The sequence below is a fragment of the Centroberyx gerrardi genome, chromosome 14 (assembly GCF_048128805.1).
Source record: "Centroberyx gerrardi isolate f3 chromosome 14, fCenGer3.hap1.cur.20231027, whole genome shotgun sequence".
Classification (NCBI taxonomy): Eukaryota; Metazoa; Chordata; class Actinopteri; order Beryciformes; family Berycidae; genus Centroberyx; species Centroberyx gerrardi.
Window position 1 is genome coordinate 13,037,160 of NC_136010.1, and position 22,698 is coordinate 13,059,857.

Consider the following 22,698-nt stretch of genomic DNA (forward strand, 5'->3'; position numbering starts at 1 on the left):
GATGATGATGATGATGATGATGTGGATGATGAGGACCAAGAATGAGAAAATCCAGATGATAGCTCTGACCTAACAGCATAAGTAACAGCCATAACCCTCTTCTCTCTTCCTCCATGTGGTTCCCAGGAGTTGAAGGTATTGTAGCTCATTGTGTGGGAGAGTGGGAGGACAGAGTATGGGCAGAAACTCACATTCAGTCTGGCATGACTTAATACCAAACATCTTTCTCATGGCTGATTGGCCTCTTGAATTAAAAAGAGGTTTTTCTATCAAGTATCCTGTCTATCTAGGTATCTAGTAAACTAGTGAATAATCAATAATCAACTGATCAACATCTATGCCATCCAGAAAAAAAAAAAACACTACAAGTTAAAACTTAGTTTGCCATAGAGAGCACCGAGATGTGTTGATCATGCTGGGCTGGTGAGGCTCTCTTCACAAGCTCTGGTCCTGCCCACTGTCACTCCGCCTGTCCCAGAAGAGATCCATCCGCTCTGCCCCACTTTTCTTCATTGGATGAGACTGAGATGTTCAAAGTGGCCTGCTCCTCTCCTTTCTTACTCCTCATCTGCACTAGTCTATGAAACCAGATCGGTGAAAGCAAGACCGTGATCAACAACCGGGCAGAGGGTTTGCTCGTCGCCCGTCTGGTTTTTTAGATTAGTGTAGATAAGGAGGGGGAGAGATGGAAAGGAGATAAGGGAGGGAGGCCACTGTGGACTATTGAGATGCAGTGATTTGGACTATCTGGCCCTCTGTCATTCCTCTTACGTGAATCCTGGCTTATTGCCCCATACCGTACCTCAGTGTTACATTCAAGTCATACTTGGAGCCATACAGAAGCTGCCCAGTCAAGCCATACTGTAATCAGTGACATATATCCGTGTCCAAATGGCTTTCCACTTCCAGAGAACCAATGCCCTGGTTCAGAAACAACTTCTGAGCTCATCCACTTTCCCTTACCCCTTCAGTGTTTGTAGATGGAAAGGATTCAGATAAGTGTAAGCATGAAGGACCATCTGTCTTTACAGAGCTGATTTACACCTATCTGTTCACCTCTGCCGATCAACAAACAGTCTAGGGGTAGCTGGGGAAGAATGAGTCTTGGAGTTGTTTTAAACCAGGCCACAGTTTGTCAAAGGCTCCTGGAAGTAAATAGCTGGCACTAGTCTATCTGTACTGTTCACTTCACAAGAATCGCATCTCAGTGCTTAGTATGATGATGCATAATCATGGTGCCTTGACAGGCTTTTTGTCAAATGCTTGTCTTCAGAGCTTATAACTGATGCTTGGCCATAAGCAATTACTATATGAAAGGTATTTTTTCAAGGAAACAAGTCAATACAGGTGTTTATGAAAAAAGCATCCTGCATCTCACTTTCTTTACCCTTGCTATCCTTCTCCTCTTTCTTTCTATGTCTATTTTGTAGAAAGCGATCCGTGTCACCACCTTCATGCAGCGACTGAGGAATTCAGAGGCGTTGATGGACAGTTCGGCGGAGGTACAGGGGGGTGAAGAGGGAGGAGAAGGGGAAGAAGGGGGTGAGGCCCAGGAGACAAAGGGGGAGACTCAGGGAGGAAAGGAGTCAAGTGAAGAAGCGGAGACGCCAAGTAGTCTGTCTTTAGAGGTGACTGTTGAAAATAGACCAGCAGGTGTGGACCAGGAGGAGGGGAGGAATAAGGCAGGAGGAGTTAGAAAAGAGGAGGAGGTAAAGATGAGTGTAGGACCATCCGTAGGGATTTCCCCATCAGACACTAAGGAGCCTCTCTCTCAGCATAGCCAATCGAATGCAGCCCCCAAACCTGCAGAGGTGGAACCTGATAAAGTTGGGCCAAAGAAAGCAGCAGGTGACGGAACCAGGAAAATGGCTGCCAATCTAGGTCAAAATAAAGTTGTTCCAGAATCCAAACCAACCCCGGTCGTGACCCCTGAACCTTCCAAGCTGTCCGACCCCTCCTCAGTCCCTAATGCTGAAAAGAAACACACATCCACCTCCCCTGACACCAGCAGCAAACGCAAGATGGCGGCCACACTCCACGGGCCTCTACCCACAGCCTCCACTGCTAGCCCTGCTGCGGCGGCGCCCACACCCGAGAAGAGGCCGGCCACGCAGGGGGAGGAGAAGGATGAGAGCGATGGCAGCTGGTGTCAGACCCAACTCCCTGAGGCGGTGGCAGAGAGGCCTGTTGGAGTGTCAGGCGCACCAGGGGTGGGGACTGGAGTTGGGGTGGATGTAGGACTAGGGGTGAGCTTGAGGGGTGACAGTAGCCCCATGGTTAGAAGGGACAGGGATGCCAGGAGAGCAGACAGGTACAGCGCTGAGTTCAGCATAGCCAGAGGAGGCCCCACAACGGGACAGGGTTGCTACACGATAGGCAGCTCAGCTAGTTTGGGCCGCCATGCCACACCATACAACCCAGAAGTTACTGCTGTAGGGCTCGGGAGCTTTGCGAGTCCATACAGCTCCCTGTACGCGAGTGGAGGAGGGGTCGGGATGTACGGGACCGGGCTGGAGCACGGAGGGGGCGGGAGCAGCACTACGAGCGACTGGCAAATGGACAGCGTGATCGAGCAGATTGAGAAGCAAATGGCCGCCGTGCTGGAGAAGATTGAGGGTGACATGCCCTCGCTGCTGGAGCAAATCAGTGACTGCCCCCCCGAACCGCCGCGTGCCCGGAGTACACACGCCTCGCCCGCCACCTCCCGCGCACGCTCCTCGCACCACACCTCCACCGCCGCCCCGTCAACCACTCCTCCGCCTCTTCCTACCTCTCCCAGGCCCCCGCTGCCTTCTCTCCCTCACCTGACCATCCCTCCTCCCTCCTACCCCCCGCCCTCCCCGCCCACACAGTCCTCAGCCCAGGCCGTGGGAGAGCAGGAGGACAGGGACGGACAGAGGGGGGCTGCTCGTTCCACCCAGTCGCCCAGAGCCGGGATGGGCAGGGGGCTATGAAGCAGGTGTGAACGGTGCAATATACATCTTGAACATCTTGATTTATAGTTTTAAACTTGAGAGTTTAAAGACACTGCCTCACCCAGAAAAATCACATATGTCCACCCACTTGATCACTAGACAAAAAGTAACTGTCATGTTGTTTGGTTTGGCTGTGTGTTCATATTGAGATGACAGTTTATAGTCTGTCAAGAGATCTCCCTATGGCATCCAAATACTCTCTTGACTGGAGTGTAGAGGGAACAGGCTACTGCATCTCTCTGCAACACAGCTGCCATGAGTAAGAATTTGTAAGAGTTTGTTTGGATCTCAAATCCAGATTGCACGCATGAAATGCACACCACATGACCTACTGGAAAACAAACGCTCAGCATGGTTTTGCAAATATTGAATCTGCAGGAGTAAGATGAGTATGATATCAGCCTCAGCTAATAGCAAGTATTTTTTACAGTGAACAGCTGAGGATATACTATGATTTGCATTATGCCCTACAGGTTGTAAATAAATACAAATGAATGGATTCCTCATCCTTGCTCTACCCCCATGTTATAAACTTCCCCATGGCCAAACTGCCATTTACTTACTTCAAATCAGCTCATCCCCTGTCCTTACTTTTTGTTCTTTTTTATTTATGTAGCCACTCGTTCCGTAGTGACACTGTATAATCACAATCTCACAGTCATTACACAAGTGTACAGATGTGAAACTGAACTGATCAAATGAAAGCCTTGCGTTGGCTACAGATTTGTTTTGTTATATTGTGTATTTAGTAATCTTGTATTGTCACTCAAAGTCTTGTGAGATGCTCCACACCTATATGAGAGCTGGGGAGAGATCTACCGGTATATATTTAGATACAAGATACTGTATGCAGGCTTTGTTTGCAATACTCACACACAAACACACACACACACACACACACATGCACACACATTTCCTCTTCTTTTTTGGACCCTCTCTGAAACACTTCCCCAGAAAGTTTGTTTTCATTTTCCTCCAGTTTTGTTGATGCATTCAATTCTATTGTTAACTGGACAGTACTGTCTATTTGCTCCTTTTCTGCTACAAGCGTGAAAAATGTCTTTCTGAATTTCATTCAGCTTTTGTATCTATGTAACACAGGTTCTGTGCTTTTCTCCTGAACAAGTCTAGACATCCACTATTCCTGTGTCCCAGTGTAAGTGCTCTGTCTGCAAGTCTTTCAATAAAAGTCAAAAATGAAGATAGATGTTGGGTTGTTTTATGGCTAATCTTTTCTGAAGGTTGGTGTAACACAAAAAACTGTTTTCAACATTAAAATATTTCTGAGATATAATGGACATTAACATCAAGCCTAAAGTTTTGTCTCAGTACTTAAAAGAACCGTTATGATTTCGGCATGCCTACATGTCCCATCTGCCCCTGCGTGGGTTTTGGATTAATCTATTAATATCCAAGCATAGGGGTGGATAAATATTTCAGATTTTCAACAGTTAAAAATAACGATTAAACCGTGTAACAGTGTGAAAAACGTTACGCTGTAAATACCCAGACCATACAGCTGAACACTGAAAATAACTCATTTAATTTAGTCATAATAGATACCTCAGATTAAACTTTTCAGTTCACCCCCCTGACATGTATGATGGTTGTGCCTGCAGCGTGCACATGTTGCTGCTTTGCTTTGCTTTCAACTGAAATAGTGAGCGTGAGGGGAAGCGGTGCTGGAACAGCCGGGCAGGCAGTCGTCCAGCGCTTCACGGAAAACTCACACAGAGCCCGCCACCCTGACAGACTTCTCAGTTTGGCATCAACAACAGTGTTGAGTTGTCAAGTTGGTTGTCAGGTTTCTTGTTTAAATACAAGGCGTAATTTTTGATACTACAGATCAGGCCGAGTAATATCGGATGTGGTAAGTTCTGCACACTTGTGTAAGCTAGCACACGTATTGGAAATATTAGCTACAGCTAGTTGGCTAACGTTAGCTAGTTAGCTAACAGAGCGGCACAAGAAGAAAAAAAGTCGTTGGGAGGCTAGATAGCTTGCAAGCTAGCTACACAGGCTAACAACTACGCAATCGTTTGATCTGCGATACTGGTTCGGTATTTGTCTTCAGCAATGTTACCTACCCTGAACCATTCCATCTTTCAGTGTTGGCTAACGGTAGCTAACAAGCCACTGTCATTTAACGGTTAGCATTTGCAAATTTGATGTGCACAATAGTCAACCGTTAATTAACGTTCTGTGATTAATAACGTTAGCTGGGAAGCTAGCTACCAACATTCCATGGACCCAATGTTGGGGGCAGACATTGCGGGACCTAATGCCTACTGGCAATGTTTAATCTCGACAATTTTGGCTCGATAGGTTACGTTAGAAAGCCAATTAAGGTTACTATAGTAGTGTTAGTGTCTTGCTCATAGCTTATTAACTTGGGTAGCCAGTTACGTGACGTTAATGATTTGCATACGTTCCAAGCCTGGTAGCAGTGGAAATCCGTGTTTTTAGCATTCCATGGTAAGAAGATGAGACTTGGGGACCCCCTCGACATGTGCACCCGAGAATATGCGGCCCACTTTCCTGGGCCTTTGTCATTTGCCAGGCACCCCCTCCCCCAATACTCCTCCTCTGCAAGGAATGCTCACCCCTAACCTCAATGTGACTGAGAGGGACCACAAGCTCAGCATCACCCTAGCTAGCAAGTAAACTGCGTACGAATCTCGCTTATCATTGTCAACAGTATTGGGCTCCATTAATCATTGTATATTTCGTGTGCATTGCCGAAGTCACGTTGGAATAACATCTCCAGTCCAAAACCCATTCATTGTTGTTGCAATGAGATATACTGAAGTTCTAACGTAACAACTATGATTTCCTTACATACTGCATTGTTCTGAGTCTGATGTGCGCTATGTGTCTACAGTATAGTTCCCCGATGCTGGGACTTTTCGCTAAACTGTCACTGAAACAAAGATGCTGCAATTATCGCTGGATTTCACACCCCCGTTGCCATTTGCTTCAGCCCTAGTCTCCCTGAGACAGTACTTTTGTTTTCATAACATCACACAATGGTTCATGTTCGGAGCTTTCTTTTCTTGTAATGCACTTGTGTCAGTCATGCTCTCTGCGTTTTTGTTAGAAATATTTAGGTGTTCTTTCCCATTTATTGTTGGAGGTCCTGTGGTTCATTGTACAGGAAGACATGGCACGCATCTTCTGGACAGGGGCGGGATGTGCATTGGGCTTTGGCTTCGTAGCCAATGAGCAGAGGAGTGAGCGGAGCAGCGTGCTCGAAGCCACCCTTTCCTGTTGAATATTTCAGCCCATGCGTCACGGCCCTCCGCCCCTTCTCCCCATCTGCCATTTTGGTTTTGTTCCCGTCTGCAGTCGCAAAGCCAGCAACGCGATTACATAGGACTCGCAGCAAAACGACATAGTGACTCGACAATATAGTGAAGACCATTTTATCCTGCACCGCGTTTCTTTTTTTAATCAGCGAACTTGCAATCATCGTTGTTGTTGACATCTAGACACAAAGGAGAGGAGCGGTTCGCATTGAGAAGGGACCGAGAAGGATTATTGGTAAGAAAGACAAATCAATGGGGCACGAGTGCAATGCTAGTCTTTCATTCGAAAAAATGGCTTTTAGCAATAAAGTTAGGCCGGTATTTTGTCAGGTTATGTGCTGAACTATTTAACCAGATTCATAGACAAACATTTGTGTGTTGGCTATTTAAATAAAGCAGGTTACAACATACAGCTAGCCAGTAAACTTGTGTTCCGTACTGGGTGTAAGGCCTAGGCCGAGTCTGCTAACGTTAATGGATAGGCTGGCAGTCTGGTGTTTTCTTGCTTCTAAGTTATTAATGTTCCGACCGTGTCCGGCAGTGATCCACTTGCCAAATCACTTACCTGATTAGCGGCACGCGACCTACTTTATCCGTGGCCTCTTGGTGTTGTTAACTGATATTTGATGTCCTTGTATTTAACGCACAAAGCGTTAAATTTGGTTGGTTAAGCAGCAGCTATTCAGATGGACAGAGGAGCAAACGGGAGTAGTCGTAGTGCTCGGCGCTTTGCTGTATCATTCTCGATGCCTTCATTTTCGTTTTTGATGAACAGTGACTGTTCAGGCCATAATGATATGTGGATTTTTTATTATTTTATGATTTTAAGGCTCGAAACTGTTTGCCCGATACCCCCTCGCCCTTTACGTTTGAAGTTGCATGATCAACTTTATGGTTCATAAACTGATAAGTTTGACTTTGGGGGCGTATGTAGCTGCATCGGATGCGGAAATTGTGGTTGATCCTGTTCGTCGTCTGGAATCTGTTCTAGAAAGTGCGGCCTGTTTCAGTTCCCGAAGTGGCTGGGCTTTAGCCATATTATAATGGCGCTTACAATGTGCCTGCAGATATAATTTTTTTTTTGTAATTATCTCGAATAAACACATGTCCGTTTGTAGCTTCTAACCAATGATAGTTCAGCGGCTTTTTATGGTCCTTGCGTCTACACCTGGGAGCCATTGTGAAATGTTGCACCCTTTACCGCAGTGAAGTTTTAATGAATCAGCTTTTTTGTTGAAACGAGGTTGGCGGTCGTGACATATAATAAACAATACCGGTACATAAACAATCCGGCCCTGTCTCTGAGTATGAAAAGGGCTGATAATGCTGCTATTCATGTCTCTTCCCAGGCTCAGTTCGTTTTCTACCAGATTTGTGCTTGGCCTGCAGCCAGCCCAGCTGCTCCCTAGACTAGAAATCCTTTCTCTCCACCAACGTGAAAAGGATTGGGTAGCATTTAGTTTTCATACTCATCATAATTGAACCATAACAGTAGATTATACCTTTCTCACACTACTTGTTTTGACTTTTTTCCCAGTGTGATTTTAAATATATTGTCAGTGCTTTTGAAAACCACCATGCCATACAAGCATGTCGACATTGGATTGTCTGTTTTGTTGACTTCTGTTATAGTTGTCATGTCATAGCAAGTATTTTCTTATGTGCTTTTGTCCATGGTGTCATTACTGATGCAGTATAAATTGGTTGTAATGGGGAACTGTTCAGTGCTGAAATGTGGCAGCTAGTTGATGTGCATTTGAATGACTAGTGAATATATTGTTAATGGTGTGTGTGTGCGTCTGTTGATGCACAGATGTCCAGCTCGCCGCTGTCCAAGAAGCGTCGCGTGTCAGGAACAGAGACGAAGACGGGATCCCACTGCTCCTCCTCTAACTCTGTCAGAACTGAACTGTCCCACACACCTGCCAACGTAAGTACACACACATACACTGTGTAATGTTGGTTAAACTTGTAATATAAACTGATTGTACCTCCCTGCTGTCTCTCCCCAGGGCATGGCTAAGAATGGCAATGATGCTGAGATCGATGAAGGCCTGTACTCCAGACAACTGTAAGTCTTTTCCTCATAGAACTTTGTCCTCATCAAAGGAAATTTATTAGGCTGGTTGGTTAACAATGTGTGGTTGTGTCAATGGTGCTTTGTGTCCTCCTATAGTTACGTGCTGGGCCATGATGCTATGAAGCGCATGCAGAACTCCAATGTCCTCATCTCTGGTATGAGAGGGCTGGGAGTGGAGATTGCCAAGAATGTCATCCTGGGAGGAGTCAAAAGTGTCACTGTGCATGACCAGGGTGTTGCAGAATGGAGAGACCTCTCCTCACAGGTGTGTGGGAACGTGCATGCAAGTTGTAATTTTGCAGTAGTGTTCTTATCATCATCGTCGTGACAGTTACAGTAAAAAAAAATGTGACTTCTCTCAGGCTTTGAACCATGCTCTGAAGTTCAATATAACTGCATTATGAGTCACTCGTTGGGTTGTATTGTTGCCGTCTAACAAGAGTGCAGCAACCCCCCCTCCCCCCCCCCCCTCCCCTTTACTAACCGTGACTGACCTAGATTTAGCAGTGGGTGGCCTGTCCCAGGGTCAGATAATCATAGTAGAGCTAAGGCCTGTTTGAGGGCGTCATTACAGTGGAAAGATTGCTTCGGTCTCTTATCAGCCCGAGACCCTGAATTCTGACTGCTCTATTTGAGTCCAGACAGCTAAATGTGGATAGATTGCTCAGGTGTGTTCAGTCTGCAGGCCCAGCAGAGACATCTAGGTTTTTTTTTTGACCCGATAGAGCTAAATGATTGTGATGTGAGCCATATGCCAGCTCTGTCTGTGGCCAGCCAGTCTCAATTTAACCCCCTGCTCTCTTGACGGTTTCTATTTCAGCCACTGGCACTTTTCCTAGAGTGCCTTTCTCATTAAAGCAGCATTAAATAGCCTATATCTATCACTGATGCTCTGACACCTCATCTCTCTTTATCATAGGAAGTGACTCTATAATCTGCTACTGAATCCCAATTCCCATTTATCACAAGTTCTGGCATTCATTTCTCAGTATTGCCGGTTATTATCGATTGTCCCTCTCTGTTTGCATCAATCCCCCACTAATGTGTTGTTTTTCTGTGTGGTCAGTTCTACCTGCGAGAAGAGGACCTGGGGAAGAACAGGGCAGAGGTGAGTCAGACCCGTCTGGCTGAGCTCAACAGCTACGTCCCTGTGGCTGCCTACACTGGAGCACTCACCGATGACTACCTGACCCAGTTCCAGGTATGCCTTGGCTAGATGCTAGCACCCTCCTCATCTCAGCATACGGAGAAAGAAACTGTGTTCGAGTTTAAATTTGTCACTATTTGCCATAGGTGGTAGTGCTGACTAACTCAACTCTGGAGGAGCAGCAGCATGTGGGAGAGTACTGCCACAGCAAAAGCGTCAAGCTGGTCATCGCAGACACACGGGGCCTGTTCGGGTAAGACTGTTGACCTTCCTTTGTCTGGACAGCATCCCACTGCAGCCTGTAGACTTGTTCACATAAAGTTCTTATGATGTACATACCACTTGTCTGTCCATGGATGTCTAACATTTGTGTGCGTGTGTTTTTGTTTTGTAGCCAGCTGTTCTGTGACTTTGGTGAGGAGATGGTGGTGTATGACACCAACGGAGAGCAGCCTCTGAGTGCCATGATCTCCATGATAACCAAGGTTAGTCCTTACATTTACGCCACAGGGTTTTTCAGAAACCAGGCTTGATCTCTCTTTAGGAAGAGTTTGACATGGAAAAAGTGAGACAGTGGTTTATTCTTTGCTTCTCCAGGACGGTGCAGGTGTAGTGACATGTCTGGATGAAGCTCGCCATGGCTTTGAGAGCGGAGACTACGTCACCTTCACAGAGGTTCAGGGCATGACGGAGCTCAATGGCTGCCAGCCGGTCGAAATCAAGGCTCTGGGTAAGGCTTATTCCATGTAAGAAAAGATATGTTGATGCACCTTGAGATGACTGTTGGTAATTGGCATGACTTGTTCTAATGTCTGACTCTGTCCAGGTCCCTACACCTTCAGCATCTGCGACACAACTGGCTTTTCAGACTATGTAAGAGGAGGAATTGTCTCCCAGGTCAAGATGCCCAAGAAGATTTCTTTTGTAAGTGGCTGCCATTTTCCACATCTAGCTACTATGTCACAGTGACATGGCAGTAAATTTATAAAGCTTCAATTTGTTCTTCCCATACTGGCCTCCAGAGTGCAACCATTTAGTTGCATTTTGTGGCACCTTTTCCAATAGTGCAGCTAAAAATCCAGCCAGGCCTCTGAAATTCTGATTCATAAATCTCCCAAGAATAAGAAAGCATGCTAAAAATGTTAGATTTGTAGTAAACCACGTATTAGCTTACACAACTCAAAGCAGAAAATTGTAGATTAAATGTGTTTCAGATTTGCATTTCAGACATAGCCTATATGCACGTGGCCAGACTATAATGCATACAAATAAGAAACTGTTGTGGGTAAATCTATTCTGGCCGTGTCCTAAGCTAGGAAAAAAGATTTAAAAGTGTTTTAATCAGCCGGAGATGACAGCTTGATTTTGGTTTTGTGGAGAAACTTTTCTTGATACGAGTACTGCATTCAAGTGCTGTTGGAAATATAATTACTAGTTGAGCTGGCACAAGTGACCCTACAAAGTGCTAAATGCTGTCTGGGAAACATTATAATAAGGGAATATAATAATGGGAAAGTGGAGAAACAACCGATAATTCATTTCATGATTTGAGATGGTATTTAAACACTTCAGCCCTAATGGCAAACAAAAATCTGCTTTAAAGAGGATGCAACGAGGTGCTTATTGTAGCCAACTTCTAATAATGGCCTGTTGTAGGATGCTCTCTACGTTTGTGCCATTGATACAGTAAAATGACACATTGTAGGCACAACAACATTATTGCAGTGGTCAACATGTTGCGTGTGAAGCAGTCTTGGGACCAAAATGTTGGTGCCACCATATTATCTGCCGGTGCTGGCAACTAAAAATGTTGGTGCCACCAATGGAAAAATCAGTCTGGAGCCCTGCCTTAATGTCTTGCATGTCTTTCCTGTGCAGAAATCCATCTCTTCCTCCATGGCTGAGCCAGAGTTCATGCTGACAGACTTTGCCAAGTTTGACCGTCCAGGACAGCTGCATGTGGGCTTCCAGGCCATCCACGCCTTCCAAAAGAAACACAGCCGCCTTCCCAAGCCTTGGAACCAGGTAAGTCACTCTTATGTTAGTGGGAATACCATAGTAGCTTTAAGTTAGGCTTCCTATATAGCACAGCTGCAGGGTTATAACTAAAATCCTAATCTTGATTAGTTTGCTAGATCATGTGATCAGTTATTTGTCTTGATTATTTGAGAAACAAAATGTTATTGCACTTTTAACAGCTTAGATCAACTCTATTTTCAACAACTGTGGGTCTTTCTATAGAGCTGAATCCTACCATTACTAAATGCAGAAACTAAAATTGCTAAATGCAGTTATGCACGATTCAAATGTGCAGCCCTAGATGGTAAAAATCATAGTAAATTATTGAGTCAGTGCATTTTATTGTGTATTTTGTAATATTTTATTAACATGCTGAGCTGTGTGTATTCCAGGCTGATGGTGATGAGCTGCTGACGTTCACTAAGGAGGTGAACTCTGCCCAGACGGGGTCTGCTAAAGTGGAGCAGCTGGATGAAGCTCTTATCAAAAAGTTGGCCTTTGTCTCCGCTGGTGACTTGGCCCCTATCAATGCTTTCATTGGAGGTCTGGCTGCACAGGAAGTGATGAAGGTAAGCACTTTCCATCCTCTTAGTCACCAGGCCTTGATTGGGTGGTGTGTATCGCTCAAATATGGAGAGTATAGCCTATATGTGTATGGAAACTGTGTGTGCAATGTGTCTTTTCCTGTACACAGGAGTCAATGGTCTGGTTTTTTCTAGTTGGATGTTTTGACTCGTCTCCAAGTGAAGACTTGTGCAAGTCAAGGCATTGGGTTATCAGTGCCTGTGTGGAGTGTTTTTCTTACTGCTATCTCTGCAATTAGACATGTACTGACGTGTTCACTGCCTGTTTACTAGACCTGTACTTTTAAACTGTACTAACTGTTAAACAACCTTTTAATTTCCTTGTCTGATGTATACATACATACATGTTTTCTCTTTACGTGTTCTGACTTGTTTCTGTATTCCTTTAGGCATGCACAGGGAAATTTATGCCCATAATGCAGTGGCTGTACTTTGATGCCCTGGAGTGCCTGGCTGAAGAGGAAGGACCTGCACTCTCAGAGGAAGAGTGTGCCCCTGTAAGTGCTTACAGCGAGACACTCACTCTTGCACTGATAATAAATTCAACTGTTGGCGACAAATGATGGTGCTAACCTCTTCCTCCGTCTCCATCTTTCTCTCCCAGAGGAACTGTCGGTATGATGGCCAGGTTGCAGTGTTTGGCACCAAGCTGCAGGATATGCTTGCCAAACAGCGCTACTTCCTGGTGAGTCGGCCAATCACGCGCTTTCCAATCACCTTCACTGGAATCCTGTTGCTAAGGGAGATTTAACCCCATTAGAAATCTTTAGACCTAGTGTGCCACTGTCATGTCTTGTCTCAGAGCAATGTGGTTGAATACTTTGATTTTCTCTCATGAATGTTGTAAATTGATGCTGTTTCATAAATTATGTTATTATGGAAATGGAACTTGGATAGTTGTACTCATTGTGAAACATTTAACCTTGCCAGGTGGGAGCCGGTGCCATTGGCTGCGAGCTGATGAAAAACTTTGCCATGATGGGACTGGCTAGTGGGGAGGGCGAGGTGATCGTGACAGACATGGACACCATAGAGAAGTCCAACCTCAATAGACAGTTCCTCTTCAGACCCTGGGACGTTACGGTCAGTGTCATCTCCTCTCGTCTGGCATGTGTGTTGGTGGATGAAAGAGGTAGTGCACACAAGCTGATTGTTATCGATTTGAATGTGATGGTTCCAAGCAGTGCTGCGTATGGATTTCCTGTTCATCGAACCGGGTGTGTTGTGATTGCTTCCGAGTGCACTTAAGGTAACTGCTGCTGATGGTTGACGTCATGGTACAGCAGTAGATGAAGGAAACTGAGGAAGACTGAGGTGGTGGTGGCTATTTCTTGTTGGGACAGACAAAAGCTTTGAAATAGCCGAAAAGCAGTTAAGATTATGGAAAAACAAGTTATGATGACAATGACTTTTCAAAACAGGGAATGATATTGGAACACTATTATTGGTGTGATGATGAGCAAAAATACTTAAAAAAAATATGAATTATATATATTTCTCTGGTCTGTTTCCACTCTGCAAAGAATAGAATTCTGGGGGAAATGCTGAATGTTCTTTTTTTGTTTGTTTTTTTGGCATGAAAATGGCCAAATTTAAAGATGCTGAATATTGGTTAGGCAGCTTTGTTCCAAAAATATCAGTATCGAACCCTCAAAAACCCTTGAACACTGATAACATACTAGTGAGAAAGCAAGAGTTGCCACAAAACTGTTTTTTTATGGCTGAACCCATGACTAATGGAGACACTGAGATATGTGTTGTTGGCTAGAGTTATTGCTGGAATGTCCTTTTTGATAATATCTTCAATAGTAATAAAGTTTGAGAAACAAGACCACTCAACTTTCAAAGAAGTCATAGCACACTTGCACATGGAAGTTTTGCATTTGTATTGTGTAAGATGTTGGCCTTCCATAAAAATCATCAGTGAAGGGACAAGTATGACAGCAATAACAATTTTCTGCCTCTTTCAACTTCACACATAATGTTTTTTGGTTGGTTGAAATGTTGATGTTAACATTTGATCGGAGAGTGAGGAGGTTGTTATTAATATCATTTTGTGTCTGTGTGCATTAACAGAAAATGAAAAGTGAGACGGCCGCAGCAGCAGTGAAGCAGATGAACCCGTCCATCAGGATCACGGGCCACCAGAACAGGGTGGGCCCCGACACAGAGAGGGTCTACGACGACGACTTCTTTGAAAGCCTCGATGGAGTGGCCAACGCACTGGACAATGTTGACGCACGTAAGACACTTGACATTTTACAAAATGAATCTGTTACTTTTCATAAAAGTCTTAACTAAGACTGTGTTAAATAATCTAGGGTTTACTGTGACTGTATTTATAAAACCAGATTTAAGAACTTGATCTTGGATCAAATTTATCTCCTGTTTGGCTCTCTCTAAATCTCAACTCTGTCCCTCGCCCTGCGTGTGTCCCCATGTGTAGGTATGTACATGGACCGGCGCTGTGTGTACTACCGTAAGCCCCTGCTGGAGTCTGGTACTCTGGGCACCAAGGGCAACGTGCAGGTCATCATCCCCTTCCTCACAGAGTCCTACAGCTCCAGCCAAGACCCGCCTGAGAAGTCCATCCCCATCTGCACCCTCAAAAACTTCCCCAATGCCATTGAACACACACTGCAGGTCAGTAGACACACACACCCCCTTAAACTCCAGACACACACAGCAAATAGGTAGACAGACAGGCCACCAGCTCACACTGAAATAAACAATTTGTAGGTATTACACTCATCTCATTGTTGCCTGCACCAAATGAGGAACAAGTTATGCGTTTATAATTGATCTGTTTTCAATATCTTCCTCTGTTCAGTGGGCCCGTGACGAGTTTGAGGGACTATTCAAACAGCCATCAGAGAATGCCATGCAGTACCTCACGTGAGTCGACTTCCCTTTTGTTACTTATTAGCCTACATGCCGGGGGGGCTGTTGCCTTTTTCCCAGTTTGAACAAAACAGATGAAACCACTTTTGGGATTCATCAAAATTACTATCTGGAACTGTGGTGATTAAAAAAACAATTAATGTAAATGTTCAGCTGAGATTGTGGTCTCATGCGCTGCAACAGTTCTGTGCATCCTAGTGAAAATATAAATACACTGCTTATGTGTCAGATTTATTGAGAAAGCTTTGGAATATTTTGTTCACTTTGTGGCCTTGTTGTGCAGAGAAATACACACTGGAAATCTGATTGTGCTTGTTGGCCTGAGGCTGTGTTGTGAGGGGAGGGTACAGATGAATTTCATTATCAGATCTGATTCTCCATGATGAAACCACTGGAACCTGTTCCTCGTACATCATTGAATTCAGGCTAATATGATGCCAGTCGTTTTTAAATGATCTTACTAATCCGTATCTGGCTAATTCCGTTCCTCAAACGCAGGCGGTGGATTGATTTGTCAAACACAGATGTAGTTATCTTGGATATTTGCACACTCCCATTTTGAAATAACGGGAACATGAGGAGAGAGTCGAAACTATGATCAACAGTCATATGATTGGCTAGCACGGGCCATGGTTAAAAAGACAGCGTCTTTTTTACTGCAGCTGAGCAAGAGTTAATAATTGAAGGCTATGAGGAACATATCTTATTTAAAAACACATCTTAATTATGAAATGCAACAGGGCCAAAGCCTCTTAAATGGGAGAGCAATCATGGCAGAAAACTGCAGATAAATTAAATGTTTAAGTAGTATTTATATTTGCACCAATAGCCTGTATTCCATCATTGTAGTCGCCTATATTGGTATTTAAATCTTTCATTGTGGAAATTGTTCAAAATGGCAAGATTTGATTTGACTTGCCTGTAGTAAGCCCACAGCCTATGGTTTCTTTTGACTTCCATTCTCAGTGGTCATGGGAACAAATCAAAATACCAAATATTATGTGTGTGTATATTCTTCAAACTGGTAAAATGTAAATAATCCCATCTGGACTCAACTGTATCTCTAAACGCCAAAGGACCTTGACAATTTCTCAATAGGTGCTGTCTTCTAAAAGCTTGTCTAATTATAATTCTGCATTGATCTATTGGCATCTCTCTAAGGAAAGGCACAGGCGTGTCTGGGAATGAGTCCATGGATTGAGTAAGCTTGAAAAGTCATGGTCATAATCAAACTCTGACTAAGCCTGCGTTTTTGCAGGTTTGATCTTAAGAAGCTGTTGCTCTTGTGACAATTACCACTAAATTTTAAGCTTGCTTCAAGAAACAGTAAATCCCAAGCTTATGTCAAATTCTTAACAAATGGATCCAGCTAACTGGTTATCTACGTACGAGGAATAAGGACCTGTTCTTTTGAACAGGTAGAAGTGTCAGCCCTTACTACGCATGCTTGTAGCTAGCCTGTTGGGGTTATGATCCTTGACGTATAATTAACTGGATTGTTCTTGTAGAGATCCTCAATGTATAAATAATTGGGTTGTTCTTGTAAAGTTCCTCAATGTATAAATAATTGGGTTGTTCTTGTAAAGTTCCTCAATGTATAAATAATTGGATTGTTCTTGTAGAGATCCTAAGTTCATGGAGCGTACTCTGAAACTCCCCGGAGCTCAGCCCTTGGAGGTGCTGGAGGCCGTCTACAAGAGCCTGGTCACAGACTGCCCCCACAGCTGGGCCGACTGTGTAGCCTGGGCACGCAACCACTGGCAGTGCCAATACAGCAACAACATCCGCCAGCTACTGCACAACTTCCCCCCGGATCAGGTACACACTGAGCCCACTCATGGCTGTACGCTTACTGTTTTGGCTGGTAGCACTGGTGCTATTAAGGTTAGACACCCTGTAGCACAAAGAAAACGTTTGTAGTACACACAGTGTAAACTTCTAGTGTAAACTTTTAGTATACAAAAAACATTTCTGATTCCTTTTAATGGTAGTACAGCTCATCTTTAAATATGCTTGTATTAAAATATTCAACAGTTTGAATATTTGACTGTTAAGTTATTACATTTTAAGTTGGGCCACATACATAGTTGCTAACCCTGGATACCTAGGACCCATGGGAAGATCTAGTGTTGTAAACCTGTCTAGCTCAGCCAGGTGTTATTCATATCTACTGTTTTTTCTGGTAATGTCATTTGAAAGCTGTGGGAATACCTGTTTTTTGCCTGGGGTTTCAGCAGTGCAGTTGCTTTAACATTTTGTTTAACTTAAGTTCAGGTATCACACTGAAGTATTGACTTTTCTTATTTGGAACACCTAAACTTTTGATAAAACTAAAGTAAAAACTCACAGTACTCATACTTGCATATTTTGTCTTCAGGTGTTAAAATTGCTTGCTGGTGTGTTCACCCCTGGCAATGACAGTCTCACTACAAAGCGTGCAAATGATAGTTTTCTGTTAACGTTTGTTTTAGAAGTGCATTTTTGTAATAGCAAAATGTGACAATATTGTCGCACAGCCCTGAGCCCACTCTATGGTGATTATCACCCGTGTCTTCTTGGAATACTTGCTGCCTGGTCCCAACATTTCCAGACCCAGTCGGTTCCAAACATTGCCTTATCGATTACCAGTTGTTTTTCCTTTTTTTTAAATAGAACGAAATGCACAATTTGAATTCCTTCTCGACGTCTTGCTTACCATCTTCCCATGTCGCTGTGTGTGAGTGACTGAGGCCTATTGATCACAGAGGGCGAGCAGTGAGTGTTCAGTTATCAGCCAAACAGGAGCAGTTTCCTTGAAGATGAAGTGTGTACCAACATAACAAGATTGAGTGTGTGGCTGCACTTCCATAAAGTGTCTAGTTAGTCCTCTTTGTCACTATGCTGCTGCGTTCATCAGCTGCGAGGAAACTGCTCCCGTGCCACAGAACTGAACACACACTCTCCTACCGCGTTTGCTTCGTCATGTCAGAACCTCTCAGCCACTCAAACACAGTGTACAGTGGTGTGATATGTACAATTTTGGAGTCAGTGGTTTTGTGAGTTACAAAACAAAAACTTGTACTGTCAACTTTGTAATTTCAATTCAATTACAGACTTAGTATTTTTGGGATGTCATAATGCTAATATATGTAAGAAAGGAACTGATAAGAGAATCATTAAGGAATCAACATGATAAAATCTTATCAATTCCCAACTCTAGTCCTGTCGCAGTCTGTTCATTTTACTGGCCATAGGGTGTTCATATATTATCATTTTTGGTTTCTGTCAGCTCACCAGCTCTGGCGCCCCCTTCTGGTCTGGTCCAAAGAGGTGTCCTCACCCCTTAGAGTTCAGCACTAGCAACGTGAGTCTCAGCCCATCATTTATCTCTTTTATGTACACATACTCTAAGCATCGTCTCCCTGTCAGATAATCTCTCCACTCTCAAGGTCATGACCATTGTGATTCCTGTGCTTTCCTCTGCAGGATCTGCACATGGACTATATAATGGCAGCAGCCAACCTGTTTGCCCTGACATACGGCCTGCCCAGCAGCAGCGACCGTGCTGCTTTGGTCAAGATCCTGCAGGAGGTCAATGTGCCGACCTTTACCCCCCGCTCTGGGGTTAAAATCCACGTCTCTGATCAGGAGCTGCAGAGCGCCAATGCCTCTGTTGGTAAGACACACACAGCTGCACCCAACCTCTGGATCAGTGAATCATCATGATAATAACATGGGGATAAAATCGTATTGTCACATTTTCAGCCATTAACTTGTGCCGTTACATGTTCTAGGTAATAGTTCATAAAGTGAAGTCAGGGTATGGGGGACATTGTGGATGTTTTCAGGACATATGTGACCATTGATATCTGTTTGCATTTAGATGATTCCAGACTGGAGGAGCTGAAGACCCTGCTGCCTGCCCCTGAGTCTTCTTCCCAATTCAAGCTCAACTCCATTGACTTTGAGAAGGTACACTGCCTCTCCTCCTAAATCTACATCAATATTTCCCTCATACTAGCTGTATCTTTTAGTCTCTTAGCCCACACTCAAGCCTCAACCCCCATTGACTGTTCTGCTGTCTCTGTGTGTTACAGGATGATGACACCAATTTCCACATGGACTTCATCGTGGCAGCCTCCAACCTGAGAGCAGAGAATTACGACATTCCCCCTGCGGACAGACACAAGGTGAGGCACGCTCTTACACACTGTAGTCAGGATCCTAGGAACTCAATTGTGGTCCTTGAAGTTTGGTGTCCTGCAGGTTTTTTCCTCCCTGATAGTTAATGAGCCACACCTGGTGTCAGGTAGATACAGACAGGTGTGGCACATGAACTATCAGGGAGGAACAAACCTGCAACAAAAACCTGCAGGAGACCGGACCTAGAAGACCGGAACTGGGTGCCTTGGGTCTAAATCTGAGGTGTCAAACCATGTGCCATAGAGGACTGAGAGTCTGCAGGTTTTCATTCCAACCAAAGACTACACCAGCTGATTTCACTGATTAGTTCCTCCTCTCTAGTTGAAGTTGTGCTAATCAGTGAAATCACCTGCTGTAGTCTCTGGGTGGAATGAAAGCTGCATGCTCTCTGCCTCCATGGCACATGGTGGCTTATCCCTGGTCTTGATGCCAAGACCTCATGAAAATGAGAAATGTGCCTACTAGGACTGATGATGGGGAAAGGGGTTCTGCCTGCCCTGCACTACTCTGAACATTTGCCCTGTTTTTTTGCTGTTAGGATCCAGTTGACTTCCTCTAGGATCAATGTAAGTTTCATTCCTTGTTCAATGTGCTGATTATTTTCCATCACCCTCTCATCCAGAGCAAACTGATAGCTGGCAAGATCATTCCTGCCATCGCCACCACCACAGCCTCGGTTGTGGGCCTGGTGTGTCTGGAGCTCATCAAGATCGTCCAGGGACACAAGAAGCTGGAGTCTTTCAAGAACGGCTTCATGAACTTGGCCCTGCCTTTCTTCGCCTTCTCTGAGCCCATCGCTGCCCCCAGCCACAAGGTAAGCAGATGGAAGTTTGTGTGAATGGTTATTTTAAGCTGTTTGGATGTCTAAATGATACAGTATTATGTGCCCCTGTGAAAGGGACATCTTTTGATATTTGGAATAAAAAATTTTTTAATATACTGTGTCAAGCAAATAACTAAAATTACCCATTAACATACCCCTTTAAGGCTAGCTAACTGTAATTGTTAGATGCTTAGAGCTCCGATGATGACACCGCCATGCTAATACCGATACACCAGGCTGATAGTGTGTCTGCCTGGGTGTAAGTGAGTTCAACTCACCTTCTCATGCTGATTGGATCAGTGTGTGCTGAGGAGAATGATAGAATTTCTCAACTGTTAATTTTTGTAATGATAACTACTCACTCTTGATTGCACGTTAGCATAGAACAGGATGACTGGGTGCTGTTTAAGTCGATGGAAATGCATTATGCCTTTTTAATTTCTGTGCTACTGTTGACTACCGCCATCTCACAATACCCACTGTTGGTCTTTGTGTCTGCAGTACTATGAGATTGACTGGACGTTGTGGGATCGCTTTGAGGTCAAGGGCATGCAGCCCAATGGGGAGGAGATGACGCTCCGACAGTTCCTGGACTATTTTAAGGTATGTCACCTCTAACCCACCTCTTCTGTTACCACCATGTGGTTCTTGGCCAACAATTAACCAACCCCCATTTTACTCATTCTCCTTTCCTTTTGTCTTTTGTCAGAATGAGCATAAGTTGGAGATCACTATGCTTTCTCAGGGAGTGTCCATGCTTTACTCCTTCTTCATGCCTGCTGCCAAACTCAAAGAGAGACTGGAGCTGCCGTAAGTACCTCATGCACACGTACACTTACTGTGCCAATTTGAAGTACATAAAAAAATCTGACTTCCTGCTTTGAAAATCCTAATCATGTTCATCTTCTGTGTCCTGTAGGATGACTGAGATTGTGACCAAGGTGTCCAAAAAGAAGCTAGGCAAGCACGTGAAGGCCCTGGTGTTTGAGCTATGCTGCAACGATCTGTCAGACGAAGACGTGGAAGTGCCCTATGTCAGATACACCATCCGCTGAGCCCCACACTGAACCCACCCACCCAGAGGGGGGGAGAGACAGGGGGGTGGGGGGGTTTACAAGGGAGGAGTTGAGGTGGGGGGGTGTCGATCCAGGTCAGCTGTTTGGGATCAATCAGTTTTCTGAGGCCTGTGGTTGTTGTAACCCTGTGCCTGATTGTACATAGCCCCAGTAAGCTGACTTAAGGATACCTGTATGTATGTTAGGGATACAGTTGGTGCTAGGTTGTGGGGACAGGGGGTGTCATTGGAGGAAGGGAGCATGTATACTGGACCTGTTGACTTTTCTCGGTAGCAGAACCTCTCCGCTCAGTTTGATTCTAAGCCTTAGTGTCTGCCTTCCCTCTGGACCCCATAGCCCCAGCTAGTGTCCCTCTCAAACCTCTTCGCCCTCTCTCACTGGCCCACAGCACTATAGATGGGGTCTTTTATCCAACAAACCGTCACCCCTCCTCTCTACTTGCTCTCTTCTCTCCTCCAACCCCTGTCTCTTTAGACCTGGCCCCACATTGCATTGTTTTTTTACAGACACAAGTCATGCAAGTTCAGCCAAGGATCCCAAAAATAGTGATAAAAGAAATGTAATGAGAATCCAATTTGCCCCAAGCCCAAATCACTGCCCTCAATTCTACCCGAGACCCCAAATTTGGAACCTTTAGAAGCATTTGCAGACAAAATTGAGCCCGAGCCACCGGCCCTCTCCTGACTGTAAAATAACCCCACAGCGGTTCTCCAGGAGAGGGGCGCTGGGCAGACTGGGAACCCTCCCGGTTTGTGGTGTTGCCAGGTGTCAGCACCCCTCCAGCCGTCTCATCTAGCACTCTGTGGCTTTGGGGGGGGGGGAGCTCTTGCACATGACTTCAGTTTTCACTTACTATTCTTTTTATTTTTCATGTGTTTTGTTTATTTTCTATTTTATTTGGGGGACAGGATTGTGGCACACACACACACACCTTGTAGATCATAAACTGTCTTCTTTCTACTTTGTTAACTCCAAATGACATTACAGTATAAGAGCAAGGCAATGAGTTGTATCCTGAAATGGGAGCACTTAGTGTGATAGTGAATAAACATGTAAAAGATGCACCTGCGTTTGTGTCCATTTGTTTTTGTTCTAGGTAAAAATACAGTTGTGTGTTTAGGATATTTATATTTCTGACTAATAACGTGAAATATTTATTTATATGCCATTTCCCATCTGACCTGCTTAAGGCTCTTTCATCAGAAATTTCACCCTTGTGTATCCGGGAAGCATAGCCTTCTGAATCAGCAAAACGCCTTCTTATGAATTCACAATCAAAACTTCAATCAATGAGGGGACTTTTATGCAGAGATTGCAACATGTCATCTCTCTCCCCACTAGCTTTGACTTTTCAACTGCACCTCTACTTCATTGATTTGTTGAACGGCCACTTCACCCCGAGTGGTTTGCTGTAGTTTTAAAACTACAGCCTCAAATCTGCTGTCACTTCCTCTTTCTCACACACAGAACTTCAGTGTGTATCAGGTTAGGTTTTCTTTGGTCTGAACCAGCGTTAATAGTTTTCACCGACAAGTCATTTCAGAAGGTTTGTTCGGTGTTAAGTTGAGTTCGGTTTTGTGCCCTCCTATGAAATGAGAATAGCGGA

The 22,698-nt window shown here is 44.4% G+C and overlaps 2 protein-coding genes and 1 non-coding gene across 4 annotated transcripts in view; all 3 read left to right on the forward strand.

Annotated features, from left to right (window-relative positions):
• camkvl (CaM kinase-like vesicle-associated, like) overlaps positions 1–4,162 on the forward strand; it is a 37,145-nt gene extending 32,983 nt beyond the window's left edge. Inside the window, exons 11-12 of the mRNA XM_071898959.2 lie at positions 127–135; positions 1,431–4,162. Coding sequence (XP_071755060.1) covers positions 127–135; positions 1,431–2,954 — 1,533 coding nt within the window. The 3' untranslated portion in view covers positions 2,955–4,162. The remainder of the gene's footprint in view (positions 1–126; positions 136–1,430) is intronic.
• Positions 4,163–4,665: 503 nt separating this feature from the next.
• Positions 4,666–22,154, forward strand: uba1 (ubiquitin-like modifier activating enzyme 1). Of its 2 annotated transcripts, none has more exons than XM_071898937.2 (26): positions 4,666–4,845; positions 8,094–8,210; positions 8,293–8,351; positions 8,457–8,625; positions 9,427–9,561; positions 9,654–9,760; positions 9,902–9,992; positions 10,105–10,237; positions 10,334–10,431; positions 11,386–11,532; positions 11,919–12,095; positions 12,500–12,607; positions 12,715–12,795; positions 13,041–13,193; positions 14,187–14,352; positions 14,557–14,753; positions 14,941–15,005; positions 16,634–16,829; positions 18,280–18,354; positions 18,477–18,666; positions 18,874–18,962; positions 19,088–19,180; positions 19,816–20,007; positions 20,518–20,619; positions 20,726–20,826; positions 20,936–22,154. In XM_071898937.2, exons 2-26 carry the CDS (start codon positions 8,094–8,096, stop codon positions 21,069–21,071), a joined length of 3,177 nt encoding a protein of 1,058 aa, XP_071755038.1. In that variant the 5' UTR covers positions 4,666–4,845; the 3' UTR covers positions 21,072–22,154. The 2 variants fall into 2 exon arrangements, with proteins under 2 accessions (XP_071755038.1, XP_071755037.1); XM_071898936.2 differs by lacking the exon at positions 4,666–4,845 and adding an exon at positions 6,326–6,515.
• On the forward strand, positions 20,213–20,331 carry LOC139911429 (small nucleolar RNA U6-53/MBII-28). Its single transcript, XR_011784613.1, has one exon. It is a non-coding gene; the product is annotated as a small nucleolar RNA U6-53/MBII-28 (small nucleolar RNA).
• Positions 22,155–22,698: the final 544 nt, after the last annotated feature.

Coding starts and splice junctions, on each gene's coding strand:
- uba1 (XM_071898937.2), top strand. CDS start 8,094: ATGTCCAGCTCGCCGCTGTCCAAGAAGCGTCGCGTGTCAGGAACAGAG. Junction 14,754..14,940: donor CCATTGAACACACACTGCAG/GTCAGTAGACAC, acceptor TCCTCTGTTCAG/TGGGCCCGTGACGAGTTTGA. Junction 15,006..16,633: donor AATGCCATGCAGTACCTCAC/GTGAGTCGACTT, acceptor TTGTTCTTGTAG/AGATCCTAAGTTCATGGAGC.